General features: G+C 37.6%; 4 protein-coding genes across 6 annotated transcripts; 2 read left to right on the forward strand and 2 right to left on the reverse strand.

Moving 5' to 3' along the window:
- Positions 460-1,461, reverse strand: LOC109948268. Its single transcript, XM_020560741.1, has one exon. It carries the CDS (start codon positions 1,118-1,120, stop codon positions 791-793), a length of 330 nt encoding a protein of 109 aa, XP_020416330.1. The 5' UTR covers positions 1,121-1,461; the 3' UTR covers positions 460-790.
- On the reverse strand, positions 1,640-5,542 carry LOC18783109 (probable lipid-A-disaccharide synthase, mitochondrial). 3 transcript variants are annotated; one of them, XM_007216465.2, is made up of 9 exons: positions 5,296-5,542; positions 4,641-4,894; positions 4,244-4,343; positions 3,971-4,076; positions 3,664-3,887; positions 3,428-3,500; positions 2,837-3,075; positions 2,177-2,403; positions 1,640-2,074 (listed from the first exon to the last, which is right to left on the reverse strand). In XM_007216465.2, the coding sequence occupies exons 2-9, from the start codon at positions 4,871-4,873 to the stop codon at positions 1,873-1,875; spliced, it is 1,404 nt and encodes a 467-aa protein (XP_007216527.2). In that variant the 5' UTR covers positions 4,874-4,894; positions 5,296-5,542; the 3' UTR covers positions 1,640-1,872. The 3 variants fall into 3 exon arrangements, with proteins under 3 accessions (XP_007216527.2, XP_020414449.1, XP_020414450.1); XM_020558860.1 differs by having other exon boundaries at positions 4,238-4,343; XM_020558861.1 differs by having other exon boundaries at positions 4,238-4,343; positions 4,641-4,932.
- On the forward strand, positions 7,987-11,205 carry LOC18783174 (GDSL esterase/lipase At2g42990). The gene is made up of 3 exons (XM_007215560.2): positions 7,987-8,642; positions 8,993-9,485; positions 10,582-11,205. The coding sequence occupies exons 1-3, from the start codon at positions 8,277-8,279 to the stop codon at positions 10,773-10,775; spliced, it is 1,053 nt and encodes a 350-aa protein (XP_007215622.1). The 5' UTR covers positions 7,987-8,276; the 3' UTR covers positions 10,776-11,205.
- On the forward strand, positions 14,957-17,136 carry LOC18782299 (GDSL esterase/lipase At2g04570). The gene is made up of 3 exons (XM_007215561.2): positions 14,957-15,402; positions 15,795-16,284; positions 16,493-17,136. The coding sequence occupies exons 1-3, from the start codon at positions 15,034-15,036 to the stop codon at positions 16,684-16,686; spliced, it is 1,053 nt and encodes a 350-aa protein (XP_007215623.1). The 5' UTR covers positions 14,957-15,033; the 3' UTR covers positions 16,687-17,136.

The raw sequence follows: 27,175 nt of genomic DNA on the forward strand, positions 1-27,175 counted from the left end.
TCTAATTACCTCTAATTAAGCTAATTGATTGATCAAGCTTGTAATTACTTTGGTTGCTTCTAATTAGACCGAGTATAAAATTTGAATTTGTTTCCAAGTTTTTCTACATGTAAACTCCTCTCCGAGTTACATGCATGTATATTTTAGACCAAATTTTTAGGGGTGCGGTGGGGTAGGATTCCTATACAAGTTTTAGGCCTAAGTTTCAATGACTGAATTTCTTACCTGTGATTTGAGCTCCAATTTACTTTCCTTCTATAGACTACAGAACTTCAAGGAGAATTTTGCCCCTCCCCCCTCCCCCCTCTGTTTATTTCTAGGCAGAACAATGGATCTCACACTGATTGTTTGAGAGACAGTGAAAGTATTAGTTGTTTAGTACCACATATACCCACCGACTACGTTAGTGACCACATCTCTTATAGAAACGAGATCTGCTTATGTAGACTGTCTCATCTCTATTAAAAAAAGTGACAACTAAAATGAATTAGTATAAAAAAAATGAAAAGCTTACACCTCCTGTAGACTGTAGCCATTATAAGTTGAAAAATAACTTCTATTTATTTTTATTTATAAAAAAAAACCAACAAGAGACTACAATGAACTTTTTTATGATAATGGAACCCATCTCACATTTAATAAAAGCTAAAGAGGAAATCAACTCAAAAGGACAAGAAAACGCAATGCTAAAACAAGAAACCAAGAAAGAATACGAAACAAATGCAAAAATAAAAAAGCCTGCAGCAATGGTGTAAGCAGAGGTAGCTAGCTAGCTAGCTCCATTTGCTAATCAATGTCCGAGTACAATCAGATGACTTTGGTCCTCCTCAGCATCTCCAGGCTCTGCCTCTTCTGACTCTTGTGGTGTTGAGCCTGCCTCTTCAAAATCCCCCAGTCTACCAGTGAAGGACACAGCAACCTTGTTCACAATCTTGTAAGTTTCATCTACATCATCGTCTCCAATTATATCCTCTTCATCTTCCCGGCATTGATCGCCTTTGTTTGGGTCCCCGTGACAGGGACCAGAATGGTGGTCATTAGCCTCAGCCACTTTGATCAAGACCACACTTACCATAAGTGTCCCTAGGCAAAGTAAAAGCATTCCTCTTGATACAGCCATGGTTAATATATGAAAAAGGGTTTGTCAAGCTTTTTGTGAGGGACTGTGAGTAGAAATTGGGATTTTGGGGTTTGAGGAGTTTGAAATTGTGATTGGTATTTAAAGAGAGCGTTGTTTACTAAAAATAAGATGTGGTTTTGTTTTGTGGCCTTGAGGAGTTTGTTTGAGTTGAGCTAGTCTTGGGGTTTAAGTTAGCATGTAAAGTGGAAGACTGCGCTACAAATCAGCCTTGTTATGTGAATTATGGTTCCTCACAGCCAGTACTGATCTAAGCTAACATGTGACACCTGTACATGAAGCACAAGACTCGGCACAAGATAGATCCACCATGCCTCGTGTTAGATTCTTTCATTTTCTGTTCTTGGGTGTGTGGAATAGGCTATCCGATCCGATAACATAACTCGTTAACTAATGGAACATGAGCCCAGTTAATCCAAATTGGTGATAATTTGATTGCCTTAATACCAATTGTGTTTAAATTTATGTTTGTGGTAAATGTTGTATATATTTGCACGAGTATGTCAAGTAGAGATATGTTTATCATTATTGTCCAATTTTGTTCATGGAATGGATTATGATACAGGCCAATCCAATCCCATATTGGATCCGTTTAGATGAAAGCATTTGTCAACAGAAAAAAACCACTTTCAACATAAGGGAAAGCGTGAAAACGAAACTCTCCACCTTCTATTCTAATCAAGCCAAAAGTTCATTGGTGAGATGATATTAAACATTTGGACAAATTTTTTTACTTAAGTAGTTAGCACTTCTGGCTTTGTATGGTACAGTATTGCGGTTGCTGCTATCATACTTGGTGTGTAATGGGGAAACCTCCCTCCTTGATGCTGCTGTGACAGGTTACCTAAATTTCTGGCCGGAGCGCATAGAAGTCCGATAACCTTTTCAGCAGCAACGATCTGTTTTTCTCGGAGGCCATCGTTGTGTATCAAATTCCTGTGGTGGATCATATATACTTGAGTTATAAATCCCCAGTCTTTGAGTAATTAAACTACAGAGGAAAGAGATCATGCTTGAATGAAAACAAATAAGACTTACAAAATCGATGAGGCTAGGTTTGTTGGAGTACATGCTTGAAAGAGAGCTTCAGGCATAATAGCTGAATCCATGAGAATATTTGGGAGGGAGATGTAAGGTATCTTGGCTTTATAATGAATAATCCACTCGGTTAGGAAATGAGCTCGATAAGCGACTACGCATGGTAGCCGCGCAAGCTGCAACTCCAAAGCAACTGTTCCAGAAGCACATAACGCAACACTACTTGCCTGCAGGTCAACATGAGTAACAAGTTTGAGCAAGAATAGACAAATTAATAAGGCACGCATTCCAAATTACGGAGTCTGAAAACTTGGATTTAGATATGCTCAGATTCATTCCCTGTTGGCTATCAAACAAAGTGACGAAAAATTAATACACTGCAGTGAACTTTGCAAACAGCCCGATTACTTGTCAACTCTAGATATTTAAATTTTTTGCATATACAAACCAGCCTTCTAATATGTTTTGGCTAAAGGAGAAATTGGTTGGACTTAATTAGAACCCATATTGCGACAAGAAAGGTGATTTTTTCCTTCACATCAACAGGAATCGATAGATCAAACTTTCTGGGAAATATGCCATGAAAACTTAAATCTAAAGCGAGAATCCTAGCCACTAAGTTTTATATCATCCACAAGAAAGGTGATTCATTTCACTTACACTGAATGCATCATATTTTTGGTGCAGGGATCCTCCTGGAATCAATATAGCAGGCACAGGCCACTCGTTAGTGATTCCAGTGACATAGTTCTTCACATGCTGATTTGGAGCGACATGGATGACTGTTACTAACTCGGGAAAGGAACCTTTTAATAATCTCATAGTGTTTGCAAAGATGGAAAGCATTCTGGTGACCTCTTGTAATCTGCTTCCAGGAAGCAAGGAAATGACTGTGGTTCCTGCAAAATAAAACACACACATATTATACGTATGGACAGAGGAAGAAATGTGCATGAACAGAAAGATGAGTCAGTAAGGACTTGGGGAGGAAATATCAGAGAAGATCGATGATTCATATATTATATTCCTAACAACAATACGGAGCTTAAATAATTTACTGAAAAAATACCTATAATAAGGAGAAGAAAAGGAAAACACACCAGTTGATGGAGAAAGTGACAACGTACAGTCAATTAGATTTCAAATAAAGGGTTCATTTTGCAACCTCAATTCTCAGACCACTATAACTCAATCACTCTTAGGTAGCACATAGGATATTTAAAAAAATTAAAACAGAATAGTAGATTTTACCTGCAGGTATTGAATATCTCTTTCTGAAATCTTCACAGTTTCCTTCTATCTTCCATTCATGAGGTGAAGTGTCCTTCCAAAAACACAATACTACGTATCAGTACTTTAAACTTAAAAGTGAAGTCAGTTTGAGCAGCATATATAGTTATATACTATGTTATATTCACAGCTTTCTGGAAGAAAGAACATTAAACTAAAAATCTGAGAAATCCGAGAAGAAAGAAAACAAATCATACCAAATTTAACTCCAAAACATCCTCCAGAATGGGGTGGCCCACAAAGGTTGCAGCCAGTCCATTTGATCGGCAAACTTCTTCTTCATTTGGAAGTATACACAAGACATGATCCACAAATTCAGTCAGGCCTCCGAGTCTTGCTTCACCCCCTTTCCAAGCCCAGAACGATGGGGCTACATAATGAAAGTGTACTGGAACATCGAATCTCTGCTGATTGTATCTAGCTGCAAAAAGCATGTCCCCAATTTCCAACACTATATGTATCACTAAAGTCTGATTATAACTCCGAGAAGGTGTTGCATATTACCCCGTAACTGCTTTAAAAGACGTAAAGAGAAACCCTTGGAATCCACTGTTACAACAACATGAGGTTGAAACAGAAAAGCAGCCTCTATTGTCTCCTGCAGCTTCACCTGACACAATCATGTTCCAGTTTTAAAACCTTGACCTAACAAGATGCCAGGATGCAGCAATCTTTTCTCTTGTAACAAAGATGCTTACAAAGATATAAATTAAATTAAATTAAAACTGCCTTCATCATAGACTTTGTTAAGTAAGGTCTTATGTAGCTCACACTCACTCTCAGCCTATTCAGATGAGGCAATAACTCCAACAATCCCATTACCGCAATATCCTCCATAGGAAACAGAGATTTTAATCCTTGTTTAGACATCATGGACCTGAAAATAATATGATGAGAAAGCAAAGACCTCCAACAAAGTCAGGAAGATGTTTAACCAAATATCATTCAAACAACAAAATTTCGAAAACCATGGTTTTGTCCAAAGTGCCTAAATCTCATCCATGTGAATATTTTCTGTCCTTATTGAAACAATAATAACACAATTAATTAACCACACTCAATATTAGACAAGGAGATTTAACAGAAGAGGAGCTGCTAACATAACCCCATCAAAAAAGGATTTCTGAAAAGAATTATAATTTCCAATAAGACTGCAGGGAAATTAAAAGTTTACCCTCCAACACCAGAAAAACGGACAGGAACAGGACAGAGCTTCTTTAGAGATGCCATTAGACGAGAGCCAATGGTGTCCCCAGAAACCTCTCCAGCGACTATGAAGACCCTCAGCTCCCCATCTTTAACAGCCACATCCATTACATCTCTTGAAACTGATGTATATCTTCTGAGTGGCCTAGAGAAGCCCACAACATTTCTACCACCCACTTTCCATATTGTTCTGAACCACATTCTGAATACCTCTTAAGCATTCTGGTTCATGGGCACAAGAAAAGCAGTGTGTTGAAAATCTTAGGCAATGAACAAACGAAACAATCATTACCCAAATGCAGGAAAAACAAAATGCACAGTAAATTAACAAACTTTATACAGCAGGATAAGAAAAATGAGTACAAAATTGAAGTTAGTAAGCTCATAAGGACCCAAATTTAAGCTTCAGCGTTGTAATTAGGCAGCCATTATATGAACCCAATAAAAATAATTGATTTTCTTCAAGAAAGCAGAACATATAGAATTTAATGACGACATTCAGAAAAAGAAGAAGAAAATACATAGACCCAGAAAAAGTGCTCCCCATGTAAGTTAAATACATAGCAATTTAAATCTTAAAAAGAAAATGAGAATGCAAGCAAAGTTGCCAAGGAAGAACTTACAGTTGATGAGCAGAGGCAAGCGGTGGAAGAAAGCAGAGGGTTTCAGAAAACTGCTTCAGAATTTTTCGGTTAGTTTTTAGATGAGTTTCGCCGAAGCCCACTTGACATGTTCAATAGGGCTTCTTTTTTTTCTTATGGGCTAAAAGGAATGCAGGACCAGAGTCGCCCAATAATTGGCTAAGACCAAAACGGTGATAACAGCTAAAAAGATTTTATTTAAAAGAAATTGAAGAAGATGAATCAATATCAATGATTCAGGTGAGGAAGCCAAAACTTGATTGATGGCAAATTGTTACTCTTCCACTTCCTTAGATTCACCAGATTTTCGAGTTTGATGGGATGTGTAGGTGAAAAACTTACTTACAGCAGATTAATCGAATATTTGTGTCTACAACACTCATCACGTGATATAACTTTATCGTACGATGAAGTTATATTTTCGTGTAACATTTGCTCGATAATAGTCCACATCATTTATTTTTATGTGTGACCCTAATACACGTCAAGCCACTTATTTTTTTGAATTCCTTATCTTATTACAAAACATAATTATTTATGAGATTCAACAAAGATGACCCAAAGAACAAATAAACACCTCAACATGAGTGTGACATGAATAGACATGACAAAAAAACATAACCACAAGCACAATGGATTGATGTCACAATCACAGATCTGCAAAGCCTTGCTCTTTTCTCTCTTTGATGGATCCATTCCATAGTGTGTAAAGATTAATTATAAAATTAAATCAAAATTTTCATCCTTTAGAGTGCAGGATTTTAAAAGGATTTAAATATTGATTTATGTATTTATTCATGTATATGTATGGAGTATCTTGAAACAAATGTGTACATGAACTGAAGTGCTTGAAAAAATGAAGAGTCATAGATAGATGTATGCTTGTAGGCGTTAAGATAAAGTGAAGAAATTGATACATAGTACATACTTGTTTTTCATTCCCTCCCCAATCCGATAGGCTAAAAATGTCCTCCTTCAACCCGTGTACTTGTTGGGGCTAAATACCAATCCAGGCAATAAGTTGGGCTAAACAGCGCCTGGTGTTTTGCCTGAACTGGAAATCAATGGGGCCCAAGTAGTAGAAGCCAACTTGCAGAATAATGTGCAGGCGGAGCCCTGGCGACTTTAGCATGTTAGCCACTTGGCCTTTTCGCAGCCACGTGACACGCCAACAGCACTTGTCCCTTGGAGATCAATGGCTCTCTTCGAATCTGACCTTTTTTTCTTTTACCCAACGGTACTTGGATTAGGTCAACGGTTGTGATGCAAAGTTGGGCAATTCAATGGTTAAAAAGGATCTGGTTGAAATTTAAATCCAATTTTTAAAATAACTTTTTAAATTTATCTAAATTATATCCAACCCCAAAATTCTATATACACCCACTCATTTATCCCATCCATTTATGTTTAAGTGAAATAAAATTAGTTTTGTGGAATTTCAAAAAATTTAGGGCAAAATGTTCATAAAAATAAATCAAAAATTAATAAATAAAAATTAACCCAAGAAAAATTAACTACAAAAAATAAATAGAGTGAAACCATTTTTTAACAATTTAATGAAGATGCGGAGTCAAAATTTGAGTCGTTGAGGGAAAAAACTGTTGAGTACCTATAATACATGAATAGTTGTATTTTAAAGAGAGAAAATTTGAGTTTAGCCCCTTTAGTATCGAAGATGGCCTAAAAATTAATACGAGGACACCCCAAAAGTCACACATCCTAGTAATACTTTCGCCCAAACTCATTTAACTTCATAGTTATATGATAAATATCGGTGCATATGAGCGATCGAATCCCTCACCTGCAAAATGAACGTCAAAAAGGCAAAGAAATCTGGTTTATGATTTAAAGAGTCCTTGTAACTTGTAGTAGCCAATTCAAAGCACGGAAAAGGTCTATAAATGGAGACGAGCCTCATAAAGAAAAGCCAGCTTTCTTTTGGGTTCAGAACAATTTAACTAGGGCCTGTCACTGCCTCTGTCTCCCTTAAATGCTACAACTACCCTCTGTCCCTCTTAATAATATGAATTTTGATCAACGATCCCACCAATAATGTAAACTCAAAACTAGTTGGGAATTTATAAGGGAGACTTTGGAAAAGCCCAAAGGAGAGAGAAAAATTTTAAAAGAAGCCAAAATGGACAAAATTACCCTTATTTATTTTTTGATTTCCTAAGGAATCCTTTACATTTGCATGTCTTTTGTTTGAAAGTTGAGAGGTTTTTCTGTCTTTTTTGAAAAAGCTTTGGCTTTTTTCAAAAGTGAAAGTTTTTTTATGGGTAAAACCTAAATTTACTAATTTATAATCACCTTCCTAACATCAGGACCACAAACTAATATCATTTGCTATATCTGTTTTGTTCTTAATTTGTCATATATATCTAGAGTTAGGAAGTTTAAAACAGATAAATATTAGGACCTATGAAATGTCTTGGTGCTGCTCCTATAACTAGAACTGAATTTTAAACCAGGTTACCAAACACTACAACTGACATAATTGAATTGGCCTGCAAACGCATGGCATTGCAGCTTGCTTTTACTTGTAGGTGTGTTTGCTTCCTCTCGTGTTTATTTCCTTGGTTCCTAATTACCTCTTGAGGAAAGCATTGTTAATTTTTTTGGAGAAACACAATGCCAAGCGAAAAAATTATCGCACTTGGCATATCGTGAATGGCCGGAATAAAAAACCAGTGAAATCCCTGAATCACACAAGTCTTTTTCTGAATTTTCTGCCACATCACTGCAAAAGTTATTGGACATAACCATGCCTACCCTGCATTCTAGGCAGTAGGATCCTAGTCCTAGAGTACAAAGCACCATTACATGTTCTCACCCACCAAACCACTCTTCTCCACAAGTTCCACAAATTTCTCAGCTCCTCTCATACTATTTTATTTTACAATCTCATCCCAAATATCTCCACCCTTTGCCAGTAGCCACTGACACAAAGTAGCTAAGAGTAAATGGCATACTTATACACTCCATGGCTCTTGTTGACTCAAATCCTACTGCAAGTAGCAAAGTATGAGGCTAAAGTTCCAGCTATTATTGTGTTTGGAGACTCATCTGTGGACTCAGGAAACAACAACAGGATCTCTACGCCTCTGAAGAGCAATTTCAAGCCATATGGGCGTGACTTTGCTGGTGGCCAGCCCACAGGAAGGTTCTCGAATGGTCGAGTTCCTCCAGATTTCATCTCTGAGGCTTTTGGGCTCAAACCATCTGTTCCTGCCTACTTGGACCCCAAATATGGGATATCAGATTTTGCCACTGGTGTTTGCTTTGCTTCTGCTGGAACTGGCTATGACACTGCAACTTCTGATGTACTAGTAAGTCTCCTACGCATCAAAAGATTTCAGCCTCTTTCTTTATGTTGCATTTATCTGCTATAATGCGAAAGCCCCTTGTCTCAAAATTTGGATTTGTCTCATCATTCACAATAAGGGTTTGCCTTATCTTATCTTATTACAATATGAATCATGCATGCATGCAAATACAATGCCCCATGTATTTTCATACTTTGCTTGTCTAAATTTTAGTTAATACTGTTGGCGTTATGTATCTAGAATGTTATGTTATTAGACTGTCAATTTGGACAATTTTGCCTGATCAATGCTTCAAATTTGAATATGTGGTTATAAAAAAATTCTCATAAAAATTACCTTGGTGTACAATGCAGAATGTGATACCTCTGTGGAAAGAAGTGGAGTACTATAAGGAGTACCAGAACAAATTGAGAGCCTATCTTGGCGAGGCCAAGGCAAAGAGAATTTTGACAGAGGCTTTATATTTGATAAGCTTAGGAACAAATGACTTCCTGGAAAACTACTACACAATACCCACCCGGCAAATGGAATTCACAGTCCAACAGTATGAGGATTTCCTTATTGGACTTTCTGAAAATTTCATCAGGGAAATCTACAGTCTTGGGGTCAGAAAAATATCTCTAACTGGGCTTCCTCCAATGGGGTGTCTGCCATTAGAGAGAGCCAGAAATTTCATGGCAAATCATGATTGTGTGCAGGAACATAACAATGTGGCTGTGGAATTTAATGGGAAGTTGAGCAATATGGTGGCAAAGCTGAATCAAGAACTTCCAGGCCTTAGAATTCTGTTTACAGACAAAATATATCAGCTGTTCTATCAAATCATTAAAAGGCCTTCCTCATATGGTAAGTTAATACTTAGCTGTCAACTATTGATCTTTAGATACATGCTTATAGAACTGCAATGATGCAATAGCCATATCTTGACAAAATATATACATCATTATGCCATGACAGCATCTTTTCTATTTTGGCAAAGTTCCAATCAGAGCAGAGTCATTGGTAGTCTTGTACACTTTCTCTCTGGGGAAAAATCAGATCTTTGGTTTGAAAATTATGGTTACATACATGACACACATAATTATATCATTAGCATTATATCAGACTCTGCTAATTCAACTTTGAGTTGTATAGTTTAGACACCTAACAGCAGAAAATATTCAACTTTGACTAGTAGTAGATGTGTTCTCATTCTGTTGAGTGTCTTATGAATGAGAAAAACTTGGTTGCAACGGGGATAGCATTGTTTTGCTATCCCCAATAATGCTATGTCACGTGGAAGTGTTATCACTCATGTAATAGCGTTATTGGCCGGGAATGGCAAAATAGTGCTATTCCCTTTTCATGGAAGTTATTTAGTAATATCAAAGGTAAAACTATATAATAGGAGTTTGAAAAACCAGGGGGATCATAGACCTTTGCCCATTTGACTGACAGAAGGAAAAATTATACAAGATTAACCAGATTTAGCAGTCACTATGATTAATTATATAAAGGGTGGCTAGTTAATTAGGGGCCTGTTGGTGAAATCATATGGATGAAGTGGACAAGAAAGTGGTTGAAAAAGTTGGTGGGAACTTTAATGGGAGTTTAATATAAGCATGCAAGCAATTAACCGAGTTTGGTTTGGCACACACATGACTTCTGTTTTTGTTGCAGCTACCAGAATCATTGTGCCATTTTAGCACCTGAGTTTTTCTAGAACTAACTGAAGCTAATCACTGATAGCTATGAACAACCAAGCAATTTGGTAGCTCTTACCTGTCTTAATTATGATTTACTTTGATTTTGAGCGTCATTTTGTCTCTGTTTTCTTTTTGTTAGAAGATAGAGAACACACAAATGGCTCTTGAAATTTATTTATTTATTTTTTAAAATGGCCCTAAAATTGGTTTAATTATGATATTTTTTTTGTTTTGTTTTTTTTGTGATTGGTTGACAGGATTTGAGGTTACTGAGGTGGCATGCTGTGCTACTGGGACATTCGAAATGAGCTACCTCTGCAATGAGAATAACCCATATACATGCAAAGATGCAAATAAGTACGTATTCTGGGATGCCTTCCATCCTACGGACAAAACAAATAAGATTCTTGCAGCCTCTTTGATTGGCATTCTTCGAGAAACCTTCAAGTGATTTTGTATATATTCTTTGTCTCTCTGAAGAAAAACACTTTCTTCATTGGCAGTGAAAAAAAAGAGTAGTGTGTGTGGGGTTCTATTGGTTGTTTGATCATCTACGTATGTAAACATCATGATTATTATTTCTCCTCAAATATTTGTTCCCCGCAGATCGATTGATGATCTGAATTTGTATTAAATTGGGTTTGAAATTTTAATTTATGATCTGATATTTCTGATGATATAGATTCCAAGTCAACAATGTAATGGCTAATAGCATAGGGTGGAGCCAATGAAGGCAACTAATGGAAAATGCATAGAAGGGGAGCTCAAGATAGAGTGGGGAAAGGTAGTGAGCTTGGATGTATTCGGGATTCTCTATTAACGATCCAAAAATTTGGCTTACCATGGCCATGTGTAATGAACCTCTACGTATTCCTTCTTTATTTATGTACCCTACTGCATCTTTTGTTTCATCATGTGGGAATTGGAGGTTAAGGTCCTGAAATCCCCAACAGTACCACAACCACAAGCCACTGTTTTACGTTTTTTGTGGTTTTATTTAAGAGGGAGCTTGTTCTTTTTTGTCTAACTAGGATCCATATAAAAGGTTGATCACTTGGGAGTTTTAATACTGTTTATACCTAAAATATTTCCCTCTTGGCCCCACAAGGGGAAATGACATGGAAAGGGCCCATTGAGCCAAGATTTTGGGCCTACAAGCCATAAGTATCCAAGCCCAAAGTAAAAAGAGGAGGGTCAGACCTGGGAGGCCCATGACCGTGAAAACAACAAACTCGGCCTAGGTCTAAACTCAAGCCCAAAGTTAAAATTGACTGAAGGTCCACTCGACCCAAAACTCATGCGCCGAAACTTCAGGCCAAGCATTAAGGAGACGGCCCAGTTCTAAGACCTAACCCAAACCGTCAAGCATGAGAGAGACTTGACGAAAGTCAAAGCTCAACATTTGGTCCTCAGCCTAGAGGATCTCAGCCGAGTAAAAAGCACAAGCCCCGACTGAGGCAAAGATTTCACATGCACTTCCTTGAGAAGAGCGCCACTTAGTAGAGCAAAAGGAATGATGGGACGTCGAGCTACTTTTTAGAACTTGAGCTACTCAAAGATTGAAACCCTTGGAACTTAGAAAGAATGAATAATAATAAAAAGTACCATAGGAGCAGTGATCGAGGCACGATGTGACTGTAAAAGGGCGGCTCACGCAAAAGGTTTGGGTGGTGGCTGCAAGTTTCGGCGCCTCCTAAAGTGGCAAATTTTGCCTATAAATAATTGAACAATTTTCATTTTCGAACACCCAATATCTCAACAAAAATCAAGCTGAAATGTTGTTCAATGTATTCCTAAGATAAATTTTATTGTTTTTTTAGGATTCAACGTAGCATATCGCCAAGAACTATGAAGCTTGTTCAAAGTTATTGAGCACTATCATTGTAATCATCCATTTAATATATCAACAAGTAGCTCTGTTCATCAGAATTTTTGTTTAAGCACCACCCGATCCATCTCTCTCTCATTTTCTTTGTTTCATTTTGATTCAAAGAGGACTTGAGAGATCATTTGACAGCCGAGCATGGCAATCTCAAGCACCCAACACGATGCAACACAAGTAGCCTTATGTCACATCCCGGGATAGGCTCCGCCGTAGCACGATATTGTCTGTTTTGGGCCCCTGCCCTTACAGTTTTGTTTCTGAGAACCCACGAGCAACTTCCTAGTGGGTCACCCATCCTAGGATTGCTCTAGCCCAAACTCATTTAACTTCGGAATTCCCATGACTCCGAAGCCATTTAGCTTCCAAAGGGCCTCGTGCTAGATGGAGGCGGACATATACATATAAGGCACGTCACCCCCTCTCTGTTGGTCGAGGTGGGATGTTACAATCCACCCCCCTTAAGAGCCCGACGTCCTCGTCGGCACACTCGCACCACACGGCAGAGTGGCTCTGATACCAAATTATCACATCCCAAGATAGGCTCCGCCGTAGCACGATATTGTCCGCTTTGGGCCCCATGCCCTCATGGTTTGTTTCTGAGAACCCACGAGCAACTTTTCAATGGGTCACCCATCCTGGGATTGCTCTAGACCAAACTCGCTTAACTTCGGAGTTCCCATGACTCCGAAGCCAGTGAGCTCCCAAAAGGCCTCGTGCTAGATGGAGGCAGACATGTACATATAAGGCACATCACTCCCTCTCTGTTGGTCGATGTGGGATGTTACACCTTGTTACCAAGGCTAAGGACCCAACGGTCACAAAATCGTTCTTAACTCGGCCCAAATCGTTTGTCGAAGTCAGATCCAAGGCACACATCATCATATCACTCTCTTCGCTCTCACAGCCATTACAATTGGCATGCATAGCACTAACACTAAAGAAGGACGACTTTGTTTCCAAATCTGCTCAGCCCTTGAGTATTCCATTCAAAATAATCGTCTTACTTAACCGAAAAGATTTTGAGATCAACAAATACATTAGGGGTTAGTTCGAATTTTTTTCTTAAAGTATAAATTTGTGGGGCATTGGTCCCCAAACAATGTCATAAAAGTAAGCCGCCATATTTGTTGGAGTATGAAAGCTACATAAAAGATAAATTGAAATCAAATATCGCTTTCTTTTCTTTTCCTTCTCTTTTGTGATCAACAAAAGAATTCCTGATGAGCAGTATAAACTAACATAACATACAAACTTCTAATTTTCAATCCCAGACATCATTACATATCAAATCTGTATGGCCAAAACTAAACTAGATTGATAATAGTGGAACTAGAAGTTGAGGCTTTAGGGGACACTACCAAAAAAAAATAAAAAATGGCAACAGTCACCATTATTTAGTGACTGTTGTGGGGAGTGAGCAAAGGCTTTAATCACCAAAACAAGCAAAATTAGTCACCAAAAAGTCAAAAAACTTGACTAATGCCTTTTGTCACTGCCACAAATGTCACCAAATAATGATGATTATTGTCACTTTTTTTTATTAGTGGGACAATACAGCTAATTTTCCAAAGACATGAAAATAAGGCAGGTATTTAATCACAAAGCTTAGCACCTCCAATTCTGTTGGAAGAGCTTTAAAAACCCAAGTCAAGTTTGAAAGGAACTGGTCATTTTCGTGGGCGGTTTGCATTGGCACCCACACACATGATCTGTTTACATTAACTCACACAGCTCTCTTCTGCCTCACTTTCCACATTTGGCTGCATTTTCGGTGTAGTAGTTGTGATTTGAAGGCCAATGCAGTCTTATTTGCTCTCAAATCTCTAGCTTAAAAGTCGAGGGCCATATCTAATATGATCTTTCGTGCATGTGAAACTATCCAATCAACATGATATATGAAAGATTTGAACGGCAATGGAGTGATTTTGGTTTATGAGTTTCAATAATTTGCCAGTAAATGTGGACTTCATGCCTTTGCATTATTTAATTTCGTTCGTACAGGTAGGTGTGTATTTTTCCAACGTTTTTCCTTACATAAATAATTGATAGTTTATACAAAATTCATATATATATATATATATATATATATACACGGGAATAAAAATGTTAATCCTTACCACATTTATTGGTACAACAATATTGGTGCTCCTCTGCAGCTGGCTCATGAGTATGAGTTTGGTTTCTTTTTCTTTTCTCTTTCCATTAACCGGAGGGGGGGAGGTCGGGGCGTGGTGTGGGGAGAAGTCGAACTCGAATCTCTTCCAAGATCAGAAAAATAAATATCATGCTTATGGTCAAAATTATGTCACTATTATCTTTCTCAAGTGGCTTTAAATTGTTGGCTATATAATTTTTAAGATAAACGTGATCTTTAACGGGTCCGAAAATAATATAAGCAAATGAGGGAGTTGTTTAATTTCTCTATACAAGTACTTTAATTTGTACAGAGCAGCCAGGGCCTTCTGCCTGGTTGAATAAATTAGTTTGACATATTCTATCCGAAGAAATATCACCTCTACAATTAATTTGATATATTTGGCCACCAAATATTAATTGTTCCATAGTAATGCAATGGACCAATAAATGATACATACATCCCTTGCCAAGCAAAGATTTTTTTCTTGTGTGTGAAAAGCCAACCTCAGTAAAGTACTACATCAACTTAAACTCCCAACAACTACTCTCTACCCTAATGCCTTTTAATTCAAACCTTTGTATTTATGTTCCAACCAATATTATTTATACATGACAAGTCCCCCTTCTCAATCCATGTCCAGGGTTGTTCAGTTCCACACAAATAATTAACAAGCAAAACAGCTGAAACATGGGAAACTTGCACATTTCATGGCTTCTTCTAACTCAAAGCCTGTTGCTAGTCACCAGAATTAGTGCCTCGGTGGTCCCTGCAGTCGTTGTGTTCGGGGACTCCTCGGTGGATGCCGGGAACAACAACCAGATTCCCACAATTCTCAGAAGCAATTTTGAGCCTTATGGCCGGGACTTTTCCGGTGGCAAGCCAACTGGGAGGTTCTCCAATGGCAGAGTGCCTACAGATTTCATCTCCCAGGCTCTTGGACTCAAACCATTCGTACCTGCCTACTTGGATCCTTCCTATAACATATCAGATTTTGCCACTGGTGTCACCTTTGCTTCTGCGGGGACTGGCTATGATACTGCAACTTCAGATGTGCTGGTAAGTACCAAATATTTAGTATAAAGCGCTTCTCTATCTCACACACATCTCAAATATGGGTTACGTCAGTTAGCCAATTAGTCAGGGCAGTGAGTCCACTTTCTTACACCCAAGTTCAAATTCCCTTTCCTGTAAATTAGATTAATTTAAAGTAGATTACCGCTTGTAAAAAAAAAAAAAACCAAATGGTCTACCAATTTACAGTATTTGTTACATTCTCGATATTTTCACAATATTTTATGGATACTCTGCAAACAGTTGGTCAATACTTAGTAATTAATATCACCTAAATATCCACAATGGTGTACTGTAGATTGATACTCGATACTAGCCAAGCCAAGTGTCTGTTCAATTTTTCATATTTTTAGAAAATCCCGGTTCATCATTTGCAGTCTGTGATACCACTATGGAAGCAACTGGAGTACTACAAGGAATATCAGAACAAACTAAGACTTTATCTTGGAGGAATAAAGGCAAACGAAATAATCAACGGAGCTTTGCACGTTACGAGCATGGGCACCAATGACTTCCTGGAAAACTACTACACATACCCCGGCCGGTCATCCCAATACTCTATCCAACAATACCAAGATTTTCTCATTGGAATTGCAGGAAATTTCATCAAGCAACTCTACCATCTCGGAGCCCGTAAAATCTCCCTCGGAGGTCTGCCTCCGATGGGGTGCTTGCCATTGGAGAGAACCACAAACGTCATGGGTGGAAATGACTGCATTGCAGATTACAACAATGTGGCTCTGGAGTTCAATGGCAAGTTGAAGGGCTTGACCACAACCCTGAGCAAAGAACTTCCTGGGATCAAACTGGTGTTTTCAAACCCATATTACATTTTCCTGCATATGATAAGAAGACCTTCTTTTTATGGTAAGTCAGTGATCTGCTGCAAATGTTTGACCCAAAGCACCATATTTCTCACTTTAGCATTTAAGTAGTCACATTCCTTGGGTGGTGGTTATCATGTGATTTTTCTTTATAGTTTCTACTTTTACTTTCCTCCCCCGAGTTTAAACTGGAGAATTCGTACACGTGTTACATTGTAATTTGTCTGATTAAATTCTCGTGTGACTGACAGGATTTGAGGTGACATCAGTAGCTTGCTGTGCCACAGGGACGTTTGAAATGGGGTACGCATGCAATCGAAACAACATGTTCACCTGCACGGATGCAAGCAAATATATATTCTGGGATTCATTTCATCCAACAGAGAAAGCAAATCATATAATCTCTGATTATGTGATGAATAATGTACTGGCCCAGTTTCGTTGATTCTCTTCAATTTCAAGACCAATGTATGTGTCCTATGTTTTAGTGTCATTATATATAGTACAGTAAGACATTAAGCATGATGTTGGTAGAAAATATGATGTTGACACTTGGCAGAAAAATGGCATAAAGCCTGTGAACCTATGATCAAATTGGTGCCTGGGATGTCAATACGTACTTGTCCCCACATTTCTTAGTAACCCTCAGTCGTTTTCATGATATAATTTTTTTTCCCCCAAATTTTTGTGCCCTACAGGCAACAGCAGCAACACTCTATGTGGAAGTACATTGTGGCAGGGTTGGCTATAAATTTAAGTAATTTGCATTAAGGCTCTAGTATAAGTACTGTAATTTGAAGGGCTGGGACCTAGTTAGGCGATTTGTACTAGACAATGCCCTCACAAGGGCGGACCACACTTGGAGTCGCATAATAAGGCAAGTTACTTATGACGCTCTATTTTATTGATCCCTCGTTATTTAAGGTTTTCTTGATATTTCTTTAAAATAAAGGTAATGTGCTTGATGAAATGCCTACCAAAATTGACGCGGCCATATGGTAATATATTTTTCTGCCCCCACAAAGAAAAATCCACAGATCCCCTATTTGTTGAGGGAATTTTGGAATATAAGTTTAATACTACAAGTTAAATAATGCCTAGACAAGCTTAGTGATCATATTCATCAATAAGGATTGCTTGGTTAGAGAATCAGAAGTGGAAGGGACATACACCTTTTGCTGTTGGAATCTTCTGCAATGGGAAGGTGTATTGTGGGTGTAAATTTGTATTTTTTGCCAAAGATGGACAATAAAATGCAATTGTACATCTATTTTTACATTTTTTTTGCAAACAGTAACGACTGAAGAGGGAATGTTGATGAAGAATTAGGCGCCTAGATGCGCACCTAAGCTTTAGTCGCCAGCCAACTGCTGCTCCACAGGTCCCACGGCTACTTAGTGCATTCTGACATCATCACATTGCTTCTTGCAACTGTCTTACTCTTCCCAAGAATCAAGGGTTGTGATTCATCTCCATTCAAAATAGAAGTCCTAGATTCATTGACCTTTATAAACTGAAAAAATTACCTAAAATAAATACATAACCATCAAATGGTTCAAAAAATTCCCATCAAATGGTTCAAAAAATTCAAAACCAAACACTTAAAATGTTATTTTCTGAAGGCTTTTTATCATAAAACATTTCTGACGTTTGCGAAACTATCAGATTGCATCCTTAAAAATTTTTTGTATCACTCATGGTCCCTAACGTTAATATAGGTGCTCTTAGATAGTCCCTCTGTCAAAAAAAATTGTTAAATCCAGGGATATAATCATCAAATCAATCCAAATAATAATATATATATATTATTTCCTTCCCTTCTCTCTTTCTTTCTTCTTCTTCTTTCTCTCTTTATTTTCTTCTTCTTCTCAAATTTAATGGGGATTTTTTCTCTGGATCAAGGCCTAACAACAATGTCTGAGCCAAAGAATTGACAATGACTTTAAAGCTTTAGATAATTATGTTTATCAGTTCCTTTCCTTCTATATACGTGTATATTCAGAATATCCTTGGATTCCTTTTGGTCCTCATTATTTTCTAGGAGTTAATTTGAGTTTCCAGACACATTTATCCACACAGCTTAACTAAAAACACAAATTTTTCATCTTTTGCTGAAGTATCAATGTCTTTGACATCTTTTCCAGTCCTATTACTTTAGCTGCATTGTTTTCAATTCATATTCTAGGTTTAGGCATGCGCATAATACCTGCTTATAAGTATATTTAATTTATGTTTGAGAAAAAAATCACCCAATTCAAAAACTTAACCAGAGAAGATAAAGTTCGTAACTTTTGTGGTTTAGGGAGCAAAGAGAAATTTGGATGTTTTTGCTATAAGGAATCTGGCGGAGAGAGAGAGAAGAAGAAGAAAAGAAAGAGAGAAAGAAGAAGAGGAAAGAAAGAGAGAAGGGAAGGAAATATATATATATATATATATTATATAATTTTGGATTGATTTGACTATTATATGTTATAAAAAATAATAGTTTTCCTCTTTCCGTAAAGCCAAATACAAAACATTTATATCATAAATAATATATAAACAAATTGGAAAGCTTTGAAGGTATAATAAAATTGAAGAAAACAAAATAATAGGTAAGTAAAGGAAAATAAATAATAAGTAAGAAAGTGAGTTTGGTACGGTGAAGCACGTCAAAGACGCTGTCCTAAAGCCTTTGTAGCCTCCCTACGTGCAGGTACTGACGGTCTACAAGACTCCAAGATACGACCCCTTGTACACAAACTCAAGATCCGCTATGAGCACGTTCACAGACAGATATAGGTATCCAAGTCACATAACCATTGCCCAAAATAATAATAATAAAGTAGAGAATATATGTAAAAGTAGAAAAGGAGAGAATTAGAATGTGTATGTGATATTCTGATAGTGTATTGTATATATCGTGTGTTATTGTGTGTTTCAAATGTGAAGGAGGAGTGGCCTTTTATAGGCATTTTCTTAATCTTATCATAATTTTAATAAATTTAGGTCGATTTGTTTGGAAAAAATAATTAAACTTAACATAAGAAACAATTAACACAAAAAATTAAAACACAAGAAAATTTAACATAAAAACCAAATTTACATCTTTCTTTATTGAAGCAAAATCATGATTTACATTCGCCGAAAATATAAAAGAGATGTAAAAATGACTTTACACTCCCAAATCTACGTCTCCCCACTGAAAATGCTCTTAGATCATCAAATTGGAAGTGTATGTTCCTCCATGACCTTCGCTTAAAACAGAAAGGTGGGGGAAAGACGATAAAATCAAAATGTTCTACATTATGCGCGATCTCTCGTAGCCATAGCTCTAGAATTCCAAATGAACATAAAACCTAAGTACGCACCCCACCTTTGTTTTATTGCTTTTGGATTGTACTTGTCGAATATTAATTATTGACAAGGATATCAATAATGCTCACGCCACACATATGGTTAATTGTAATAATTTAGTATGGTTGAAAATTCCCTATTTTAGAAAGCTTTATCAAATGTTTTTATAATGAAGACGGCTCTATTTATTGACTCTTGCACATTAAATTTTTAGGTGTTATATATATATATATATTTATTTTTTTGTCATTCGCTAGGGAGAGGGAGGAGGAGCATTATATTGGATTGTCTTAAAATTATCTCTTACGTGAATCGAATTCGGGTGCATTTCAGGGTGGGGGAGAGTTTGGCCCACTTTTTCACTATGGTGTCACCCCATATGTAAATTTTATGCGTTATTAAAAGGGTGTTGTTAAACAAACCCTAAAATTAACTTAGTACACCATACTACCAAACTATTTATTGAGTTACTAATTTACCCTAATATAAAATGACCAAAAAGGATACATTGAATTGTAAATACCCAATTAATTTTAGGATATACTTGGTTAATTTTAGGATTCGTCAAACAACACCCTATTAAAATTTGACTTATGCTACAATCAATCATGTATGTTTGCAAATATAATTTCTACCAGTTCAATTGTTCGGCCAAATGAAGCACATATTTATTTTTCAAATGTCATCCACATATATTATGATACATGAACTTATTATACAACGTGACTGTATTCTAATACCATACAATAATTTCTAAAAGGCTAAATTGTAGCAATGGTACTTGGACTAAGACCAAACTTTACTTTTCGTCCCTCCCATTGTTTTGTTGTTACCGTGGTACTTCAATTAGCTCTCATGTTGCATCATTGGTTTTTCCGTCAACTTAGTTAAATTTTCTGTCAAAATTAAGGGTAAATTGGAAAATTCTATTTTTTTTTTCTCTCTCTCTCTCTCCCCTCCCCTACTGTGCACTCTCCCTCTTCCCCCGACGATTTCTTCTTCCCCCATTCCCCATGACTACCACCTGCAAGCTCCAACCCTCAAACTATCCCACAGCCACCCTCTACCGTAGCCGCAACCCTAGCACCCACGAACCCAAAACTCGAGCCCTCATCCTCCACCCCAGATCTGATCAAAACAGAGAAGCAGAGGGTTGATGGGTATCTAGGTGGGCCGCTTGCATTGTCTGTCCCATTTTCATATATTCTTCTTGCATTGGTTTTTTATCAAAATACACCATTTTTCAAGGCCCCTTCTCACCCATATTTCTTCTCCTGCCCACCAATTTCTTCCCAGCCCCCACCAATCATTTAACCATGGCTTTAGCTATACAGCCCACCACCAACCTCCTCCAAAATCCCTTCCTAGGCCTCTATAGGTTACGAATGGATGGGTTGTTACTAGATTCTTTTTGCATATATGGTGTTTTGCAGTTCAAATGGATATTGGGAGGAAGCTTTAGAAATTTTACATAGTTGAGAGTGAACCTCCGACCTTTTTTTTTGGGGGGGAGGGGGGGCGGGAATCGGGGGAGAGAGAGATACGATTTTATTTTTTATTTTTTTAAAAATTTTGTGCCAAAATACATTTTTGCCCATGCCAAGTAGGACTTGTCAATGCCATATCATCATTTTTAACGGAAAATTTGACAAAGATGACGGCAAGGACGGTTTCTGTAACTGGAGGCATAATTAAAATACCACGGTAACAACAAAACAAAGGGAGGGACAAAAAGTAAAGTTTGGTCTTAGTCCACGAACCATTGCTACAATTTAGCCTTTCTAAAAATTACCGAAACTAGTATTTCTCTAGATGGGCCCACTTTGAAGCTAGTATTATACTATTTCTCACCGTGAGCTCATACACTTTAGTTCCCCCGTTATTATTTCCCACGATACAAGTCGAAAGAAATAGGGTAAAACGTGAAAACACAGCCCAACCTTCAAAGTTGAATGAAATCATTTCATTTTTTCTTTTACCAAAAAAATCAGAGACTCATTAGCAGAAGAAGAAAGAAAAACCCCATAACATCAACAGTCACCATGAAAAACCTCTACAACAAGAAAGGCATAGTCCACCCATCTCCATCGCCAGCCCCCCCAGCCATTCTCACCCTAACCGCAGCCCTCTGCGACGAAGACAAGCAGGTCCTGGCCTACCTCATCTCTCCTACACCAACAACAACAACAACAACTCAGGCAGCAACATCTGTGGTATTTTTGGGCATTGGTCCCCAAACCAATGTCATAAAAGTAATCTGTCAGATTTGTTGGAGTATGAAAGCTGCTAAAATATGAATATGGTTTGAATGTATTAGGTTGAGTTTTATTCTTCTCCATAAAGATGTATATATAAGAGTTTACATGTGCTATACAATGAATTAGATACAGTAAAGAATTAGGAAAGTATCTCCTAATTATACAATGATTTATCAACTATATAAAAATAGGAAAGTAAATCCCTTAATTAATCAAGGAAGTAAATCTCCTTAATTAATTAGGAGACTCACGTCAACACTCTTCCTCAAGTTTGTGCATATATGTCACCAATGCCCAACTTCGTAAGTGAGTCATAAAATACTCTTCCACAAATAGATTTGGTTAAGATATCTGCCAACTGATCTTCTGATTTTACGAATAGTAGGTAGATGATCTTCTTCTCAAGTTTTTCTTTGATAAAATGTTTATCCACCTCAACATGTTTAGTTCGATCATGTTGAATTGGATTATGGGCAATATCGATGGCTGACTTGTTATCACAATGTAACTCCATTGGCTTTTCTGGCATGAACCCCAATTCTGTCAATAGTCTTCTTATCCATAGTAATTCACAAACTCCTTGAGCCATTCCTCGATATTCTGTTTCAGCACTAGTTCGAGAAACTACATTTTGTTTCTTACTCCGCCAAGTGACTAGGTTACCTCCCACAAAAGTGAAGTAACCTGAAGTAGATCGTCTGTCAGTAACGGAGCCAGCCCAATCAACATCTGTATATCCAACAACTTCGAGATCTCTATTTTTGGAGAATGTCAACCCTTTCCTAGGTGCTGACTTTAAGTATCTTAAGATCCGATCAACTGCATTCCTATGGGACACACTCGGTGAATGCATAAACTAACTAACCACACTCACAGCATATGCAATATCTGGTCTTGTGTGAGCTAAATATATCAACCTTCCAACAAGGCGTTGGTACTGTTCCTTATTGATTGGTTCTTGATCCATGTCTTCACATAACTTGTTTGTGATTCATCTCGATGGGTGTATCAACAGGTTTGCATCCAAGCATTCCTGTTTCAGTGAGCAGATCTAATACATACTTCCTTTGAGACAGAAATATACCAATTGTGAACTGGCTACTTCAATTCCTAAAAAGTACTTCAGATCACCTAAATCTTTCATCTCAAATTCTTGAGACAAATACTTCTGCAGTTTCAGTTGCTCTCCTGTGTCGTTTTCAGTTACGACTATGTCATCCACATAAACAATCAATGCAGTAAGTCTTTTTCCATCACGCTTCAAGAATAAAGTGTGATATGCATTACTCTGTATATATCAAAAATTCTACATGGATTTAGTGAATCTGCCAAACCATGCCCTAGGGGATTGTTTTAACCCATACAATGACTTTCTAAGCTTGCAAACTTGATTCTCCTTGTCACGAGCTAAGTTACATCCTGGTGGCAAGTCCATATATACTTCTTCTTCCAAGTCTCCATGTAAGAAAGCATTTTTGACATCAAACTGATGTAATGGCCAATCGAGATTTGCTGCTAGAGACAGAAGGACTCTGATAGTTTTAATCTTGGCTACTGGGGCAAAGATTTCTTGATAGTCTATCACATATCTTTGTGCGTACCCCTTCACCAAAAATCTAACTTTATATCTTTCAATGGATCCATTTGCTTTGAGTTTCACAGTATAAATCCACATGCATCCCAATGTCTTCTTTCTATGAAGTAATGGCACAAGTTCTCATGTGTCATTCTTCTGGAGAGCTCGCATTTCTTCATTCATGGCTTCTTTCCATTTTGAACCTTCTAGTGCTTCAGTTACATCGTTGGAAACAGGTATGTCGGCCAACTGCTTCACAAATTGTACCTGTAACTCTGATAATCTATTGATGGATACATAATTGTTGATGGGATATTTCCCCTTTGCATTAAGGTCTGCTTCATAGTGAACTGGAGATTTTCCACGGTTATTCCGTTTTGGAATATGATATGCAGGCTCTGTGCCTTCTGAAATTAAATCATCATGGGCTATTTCATTAATGTTATTCGTTTCAGGAAAAGATGTTACCTGAATGACGTCTTCAGTAGGTGATTGGTGTGGTACTGGAGTTGAAGAATACTCCTGAGTGGGAAAAAACTCCTCAATTTTCTCCTCCTGAGTCTGATAGTCGGGAAACGACCGGTCGCAGTCCTCTAGCGACCGGTCGTTTTGAAGAAGCATATTCAGATTTGTAGGTGGCAACCAGTCGCTTTCAACCTGCGACCGATCGTTTTCAGATAGAGTCTCTGGCGACCAATCGTTTGCACCCTGCGACCGGTCGTTTTTAGGCAGAGTCTTGGGATACCGATCGTTCGAATCCTGTGACCGGTCGTTTTCATTCTGGGAAAAATTTGAAGGGAAAAATTCTGAAATGTGAGAAGTGTTGGCATTTTGATCCTCCTCCTGGATGGCTGAAAAATATATGTCGGATTCCCGGAATACAACATCCATAGAAGTATAGACTTTCTAACTCAGATGATGATAACACCGGTACACTTTCTGATGAGGTGCATAGCCGATGAAAACACATTTTTCGGCGCGGAGATCCAATTTGCTGCGTTGGTGATCATGTAAGTAGACGAAGACCACACAGCCAAAGATCAGGGGGATACGGGGTTCCAGGTTTTTGGTATGAGGTATTTGGAGATGGTGGTAGAGTGTTTGAAGGGGGGTTTGGAAATTGAGGATACTGGAGGGAATCCGATTGATAAGATATGTTGTAGAGAGGACGGCTTCTCCCCAAAAGGACCGAGGCATATTGGAGGCAAAGAGAGAGGCACGAACCACTTCCAATAAGTGTCTATTCTTTCGTTCAGCCACACCATTTTGTTGGGAAGTGTAAGGGCATGAATGTTGATGTATGATGTCATGATCTTGTAAGAACTGATTAAGATCACGGTTGAGAAATTCTCCGCCATTGTCAGACCGAAGAACCTGAATTCTGGTATGAAATTGGGTCTCTACCATTTGATAGAACTATTGAAATTTGGAATTGACGTCCCCTTTTGTTTGGAGAAGAGAAACCCAGGTCATACGTGTGCAATCATCGATAAACGTGACCAACCATCTAGCTCCCCCAAGAGTGGTAATTTTAGTCGGGCCCCAAACATCAGAATGAACAAGAGAAAAGGGAACCAAACTTTTATGTGAACTTAACGGAAAAGGAACACGATGGCTCTTGGCTAGTTCACAGATGCCACATGTAAAACTGGAGATATCTAACTGGGAAAATAAGGAATGAAATAGCTTCTGTAAATATCCAAACGACGCATGTCCAAGATGTCGATGCCATAACTATACTTCGGAAGTTTGCTTCTCAACACTCGTACCCCTAATTTTGTAAGCTTGACTGAGGCTGGCTTCACTATCAAAGGCCAAGTCCAGATAGTAGAGTTTGCCCCTCCTAGTACCACAACCAATCGTCTTGCTGCTGAGGTTGTCCTAAAAAACACAATGAGTAGGCCAAAAGGTTACATTGCAATTCAAAGCCGTAGTAATTTGGGCAACAAACAAAAAATTATGATGTAAGGATGGAACAATCAACACAGAATCCAAAGTGAGGGAGTCACAGCGAGAGAGGGAACCCTCCCCAATTACTGAGGAAGGGGTACCATTGGCATTAGACACCACCGATTGAGAAGACGGGGTATGAGAGGTAAGTTGTCCAGGATCAAAGGTCATGTGATCAGTAGCTCCGATGCAATGACCCAAATGTGTTTCTTTGAAAAACTATGCAAAACATAACCGTGGGAACCTGTTATGGCAATTTTGGAGGATGGGGAAGTGACAGCGATTTGGGAAGATGATACGATATTCATGGCAGCGGAAGGATTGAAGAATAAGAGAACAAAAAAAAAATTTGTGTTTAGGGTGTTATGATAAGAGGATATGAGGATTCATGTATGAAGATCTGTATTTGAAGCTGTAAATATGAGGAATTTGATTTAAGGTTTGGGTGTGAAGAAATTTGATATGAGAATTTAGGGTTTGTGTTTGAAGAAATTTGATATGAGGATTTAGGGTTTGTGTTTGAAGAAAATTTGATATGAGAATTTAGAGACAACCGAGGATCGATTGCTCTGATACCATGCTAAAATATGAATATAGTTTGAATGTATTAGGTTGAGTTTTATTCTTCTCCATAAGGAGGTATATAAAAGAATTTACATGTGATATATAAGGAATTAGATACAGTAAAAAATTAGGAAAGTATCTCCTAATTATACAATGATTTATCAACTATATAAAAATAGGAAAGTAAATCCTTTAATTAATCAAGGAAGTAAATCTCCTTGATTAATTAGGAGACTCACGTCAACAAACGCTACATAAAAGAATTAAGATCAAATATCACTTTTTTTTATTTTCCATTTATTCTGTGATCAATCCCAGCCATCATTACATATCAAATGTGTATGGCAAAAAGTAAACTAGATAGATAATAGTGGAACTATAAGTTGAGGCTTTCGGGGACAATACAACTAATCTTCCAAAGACATGAAAATGAGGCATGTATTTAATCACAAAACTTAGCACCTCCAATTCTGTTGGGAAGAGCTTTAAAAACCCAAGTCAAGTTTGAAAGGAACTGGCCATTTTCTTGGGCGGTTGGCAACCACATGATATGGTTTACATTAACTCACACAGCTCTCTTCTGTCTCACTCACTTTCCACATTTGGCTGCATTTTTCGGTAGTACTTGTGAAGGCCAATGCAGTCTTATTTGCCCTCCAAATCTCTAGCTTAAAAGTTGAGGACCATAGCTAACATGATCTTCATGCATGTGAAACAATCCAATCAACATGATGTATAGGAAAGATTTGAATGCCAAATGGATTGAGTTTTGGTTTATGAGTTTCAATAATTTGCCACTAAACATGGCTTCATGTGCCTAGTTTAATTTCATTCGTATAGGTGGGTGTATACTTTTCCAACGTTCGTATAGGTAGGTAGACATAAATAATTCGTTAGTGTATACAAAATCCATACACGTCAATGAAAATGATACAACATTTATTGGTACAACAATATATTTGGTCCTCCAGGGCAACTGGCTTGAATTTGGTTCTTTTCTTTTTTTTCCTTTTTTTTTTTCTCATTAACCGGACTGGGTAGGTTGGGATTGTGGTGGGGAGAAGTCGAACTTGAATCTCTTCCAATTGATCGGAAAAATAAATATATCATGCTTATGGTCAAAATTAGTACTAATTATCTTTCTCAAATTCTTAACTATAATTTTTAAACCTACGTGATTTTTCATCATCAGTCAGAAAATATAAGCGGATGAGTGAGTGAGTGGTTTAATTTTTCTCCGAAATTCGTAC

This window comes from Prunus persica, chromosome G3 (assembly GCF_000346465.2).
Source record: "Prunus persica cultivar Lovell chromosome G3, Prunus_persica_NCBIv2, whole genome shotgun sequence".
NCBI classification, from domain to species: Eukaryota; Viridiplantae; Streptophyta; class Magnoliopsida; order Rosales; family Rosaceae; genus Prunus; species Prunus persica.